Source organism: Sinocyclocheilus anshuiensis, unplaced genomic scaffold (genome assembly GCF_001515605.1).
Source record: "Sinocyclocheilus anshuiensis isolate Anshui unplaced genomic scaffold, SAMN03320099.WGS_v1.1 scaffold1994, whole genome shotgun sequence".
NCBI lineage: Eukaryota > Metazoa > Chordata > Actinopteri > Cypriniformes > Cyprinidae > Sinocyclocheilus > Sinocyclocheilus anshuiensis.
This window is the reverse complement of record NW_015548215.1, coordinates 451371-456029: the sequence shown is the minus strand read 5'-3', so window position 1 is coordinate 456029 and position 4659 is coordinate 451371. Positions and strand designations below refer to the sequence as shown.

Sequence of the window (4659 nt, the reverse complement as noted above, 5' to 3'; positions counted from 1 at the left end):
ATATAAGGAGTCGACCGATATGTGTTTTTCAGGGCCGATTATTACAGATCAAGTAGATGGATAACCGATATTTTGAACCGATATATATGTCTGGTGTAAAAATGAAAATTTATGTCAAAATTAAGAATAACAAGGGCTCTGACAAAAACTTTCTTTAAATGCTTTTAAATTATTTTTTAGGGAAATCAGTTTTGAAAATGACCGATAACCATAAAAAAAGCTTAATATCGGTGCCGATAATCGGTCGACCCCTAAAATATATATATACATTTTTGGTTTGCTTGTTTACTGGAAGATTATTGGAGTGTTTTAAAGGAAATGCAATTTCAGCTTTTCGACTTCAAAACTGCACATTTAATAAAATGCATTACTTGCAATTTCTCTCTAATTATTTTCAAAATTCACAAGCAATTTCTGAGTGAAATTTGTTTTTTTTAAAAAGTGCAGATCATATTAAGCACCACTGCATCGCTTTAACGCTCCACACAGGGGTCAGATTCACCCGTAAGCATTAGAGGGGCGCGTTTTAGCTGAAGAAGAAGACAAGATAATTGCTCTGCTTCTTTTCCAGCGTCTCAGAGCAGCTTACGGCCTCATTCGTGACGTCTAAGACCCAAATGACTCTTTCTGGGTGGCTTTCAGCCGGGTTTGGAAAACAAGCAAACAAGTAAGGGAATAGTTCAGTTTTTCATTGGATCTAGGAATATTTTAAAGGTCAAAGAGTTCAGGTCGAGTCAAAGACAACATCATCATCGAACACATGGATGGGAGGTAAATCTCCAATAAATGAATTGCAGATACACTAGAATAAGTCATGTGAAGTTCTGCATGCATTACTGATGAGATCAGCTCAAAGCGTCTGGATGAAGAAGCTCCAGGACAGACGAGAGGATCGGCTGAATTTGCATGTGAACAGACTCTGTAATCAGATGTAAGCGGAGCTGATAAGATCCTCACAATGTGATTCAGTCCATTCAGAGATAAACGGCTGATTGGAGAGAAAACACTTACAGACGGACGGAAGCAGATAAAGACATCTGGAGCTACAGATGCTGCTTGAGTATTCAGACTAAATAGATCACAGTACATTTGCACGTTTACACTGCAAGTGATTTTTTGAAGATTAATGGAGCAAGAAAATACTCAGTCTTTCTTCTTTAAAATGTCACATTTAATTCAATGCAATTTGTAATTATTAGTGAAATTTAGTAGCAATTTCTGAGTCAAAATTGCTTCCTCACCAGCGTATTTTATATTAATGAATTAATGCATATTTTTTAAATTTGTTTTATTTTTATTCATTACTTAGCACCTTATTTTTAATACTATTTTTAGTGTTATTTGTTATGGTTATATTGTACATTTATTTTCTTGTCATTACTTGTTTTGTGCATACTGCTTAATCAGTGTTGTATGTAAACAATCATCCCAATAAAGTACTTTAAATTGAATTGTAATAAATTGAAAAATGTCTCTGAATGGGAATCTATCATGACCGATTGTATGCATATATTAATAATAAAATATTTATATAATCATACATTTATATATTTTATAATATATTAGATATATTTATATATTAATAATATCATACATTTAAAAATTATTTTATTACAATAATTAAAAAATAACAATTATTACATAAATACACATACATTTTTAGTCTCTGTAGTGTGAAATTATTCTCTTCCATTTGATTTGCTCTGGAACGGAAAGTCCATCAAAGTTTAAAGAACACAAATAGCCACACGTGATTCATGAGAAAAACTCACACTGAGAGGCTTTTATGACCAGTTAACTAACCCACTAGGACTAAATATCCAGGATTATCCGTTAATGGAGCGGTACAGAGCTCTCGTGTGACCCGTGCTCATTCACATACATTCAGCTGGAATAAACACACACACACACAAGGCTCAGATGAAAGTTCAGCCGATAACATTTCAACTTCCTGTTCTCTTCACAGGACTGAGGTGTAAGCAGACACTCGCTGCTTTTATGGGTCACAGCTAAAACTACATTAGCGGCTTCCTGACCTCACGTGTTAAATGTGTTCGACAAACCTGCGGGTGAGAAACCTCATTAATGTGGCAAATGCTATACTATCAATGCAAATACTATCAGCATCCCGGCCGAACCCCCTGGTCATGGGATATTTGCTTTATGTTAATTTAATTTGATCATGTGAAGCGTCTGCAAGCAAAAATCGCTGAATTCATTTTATTTTTTGTGTACTAAAGTAACTATTTAACACTTACAAGGGATAATTCACACAAAGTTGTTCCAAAGTTTCTTCAGTTGAACATAAAAGATAATGTTTTAACCAAACAGATGCTGGCATCCATTGACTTCCATAGTATGGGGGAATAGTCGATGGCTACCGTCAACTGTTTGGTTACAAACATTCTTCAAAACATCTTCTTTTGTGCTCAGGAGAAGAAAGAAATTCATTCAGGTTTGGAATTTGAGGGTGAGTAAATGATGACAGAATTTTTTTTTTTGGGTGAACTGTCTCTTTAAGGGAAGCTAAGCCCAGATAAAAGTTTAATTACTGACTCACTTTATGGTAGTAAAGGAGTATTTGTAGCATTTTAACTCCTTGGAAACTAAATACTTTGTGTAAGGAGTTAAAATATTATAAATAGACTCCTACAGTACATCTAAACATACTAAATTCAAATTACATTGAATAAAATGAGCAGGATAGCGAGATATATGCTGGTATTCTAATCTAAAACATTGTTTAAAAATATTTTTTTATAATTTACACAGTTTTATCTCTTAGTGTGAACAGCAGAAACACTGTATTTTCAGATTTGATCTCACCTCTCTGCTGAGCCTCCACACAAACCAGTGAGGAGAAAATCACTGCAAACGGCCACAGCATCTTCATCCTCATCTTCTTCATCAGTCACCCTACAGTAACTCAACTAATGAACTAGTTAATCAAGCTGAAATCCTCAGAGTTTAGTGTAGACGTCCATCGGTTCTGCTCTCATCCGAACTTCAGTCTCTTTCATTCAGTCCCGCTATATGAACCCCGCTGGAATGTACCATTAGTTCAGAGTGGGGGGGGGGGTTCATTTGGGGGACCGAATTTCATGGTACTAATTAACAGTGTTGGGGAAAGTTACTTTTAAAAGTAATGCGTTACAATATTGCGTTACTCCATAAAAAGTAACTAATTACGTTACTTCGTTACTTTGTATGGAAAGTAATGCGTTACGTTACTTTTGCGTTACTTTCGCATTACTTTTTAAATATGAGCAGGGCTTGATTGTTTTTAATATAAGAAGTTCTATTTATAGCAAATATAAAAGCCCTTTCACACCAAAAAGTGTAATGAATAAACCTCAGGCTGAAGCAAAAGTAAATTCACGTCTGTACAGTAGAACACAGGAGAAGAAACACTCTTCAGCAATAAAAAAACAATGAAGCACAATTGTTAGTTTCTCTAAAGTAATTTTTGCTTATTAGTATGTTTGAACTGGATCATCAAAGGTCAGCAGCAAAGACAATGGGATTAGATACATTTGTGTTATTTAACATATTTAATTATTGCAGGTTTGCGTCATATTCTGAGTTTGCATTTCACTGTTTTAATTCATTTTGATTAGTACTAAATCTGTTTTTTTGCGAGTGGGATGAATTCATGCACATTCACATTTAGTCTAGAACTACAGTAACATCATGTAAATGGAAAAACAAAGTAACTGGCATTACTTTTTTTAAAAAGTAACTCAGATATTTTCTTGTAAATTAAAAAAGTAATGCGTTACTTTACTAGTTACTTGAAAAACTAGTTACTTGGAAAAAGTAATCTGATTACGTAACTCGTGTTACTTGTAATGCGTTACCCCCAACACTGCTAATTAATATTTATGCAATAATTATGATACATTTTCTTCCCACTGAAAATTATACAAAAAAACAATTCTTAGATTTTTATTAGGGCTGTCAGTCGATTAAAGACATTTAAAAGTAAATCGAATCTGAGTACATTTTGCAATTAATTTCAAACCAAAGGAGCATGAAAAGAAAAAGCTATTTTACCAAATTCTGAGTATACCCTTGGGACTTTTAGCTGAGTTTTTGTTTGGGTTGCTTATAATGTGCATAACCATCTTCCCAAACTTGCCATGAGAAGTGCTTATAATCCAGCTGTTGTCAATTAATCAATCAATCAATCAATCAATCAATCAATCAGTCAGTCAATAAATACAAAAAGAAAAGGTTTAAGGGCTCCCTGTAATTTTAAAATAAAATAATAATTATTTTATATAATAAATAGAATATTATAATACATATACATATATTAATTAGGGCTGTCAGTCGATTAAATTTTTTTATCTAATTAATTACATGATGTGTCGATTAATTAATCTGATTAATCTCAAATTAAATTTGGCTGTGAAAATACCCACACAAAATATTGTGTTAAATGAGAAAGTATCGAGTAGACATTACGAAGAGTAGCTTTAGAAATAAATATTTTATTTGATTCAACATAAAATTTATTACACATAAATGTTTAGCCTACAGCGACCTAAACTATGGAACATGAAATAAGATACTTTGTATTTACATACAAAATACATCTCTGTATTTTTTGTTCATGTAATGAAAGTCATTGGTGACATAGTGTGTGTGTGTGTGTGT

At 33.0% G+C, this 4659-nt stretch overlaps 1 protein-coding gene across 1 annotated transcript in view; it reads right to left on the bottom strand.

The window, feature by feature from the left end:
* The window catches only part of LOC107653872 (laminin subunit alpha-1-like), a 60766-nt gene extending 57777 nt beyond the window's left edge, over positions 1-2989 (bottom strand). Inside the window, exon 1 of the mRNA XM_016440741.1 lies at positions 2827-2989. Coding sequence (XP_016296227.1) covers positions 2827-2908 — 82 coding nt within the window. The 5' untranslated portion in view covers positions 2909-2989. The remainder of the gene's footprint in view (positions 1-2826) is intronic.
* Between the last annotated feature and the right edge of the window lie 1670 nt (positions 2990-4659).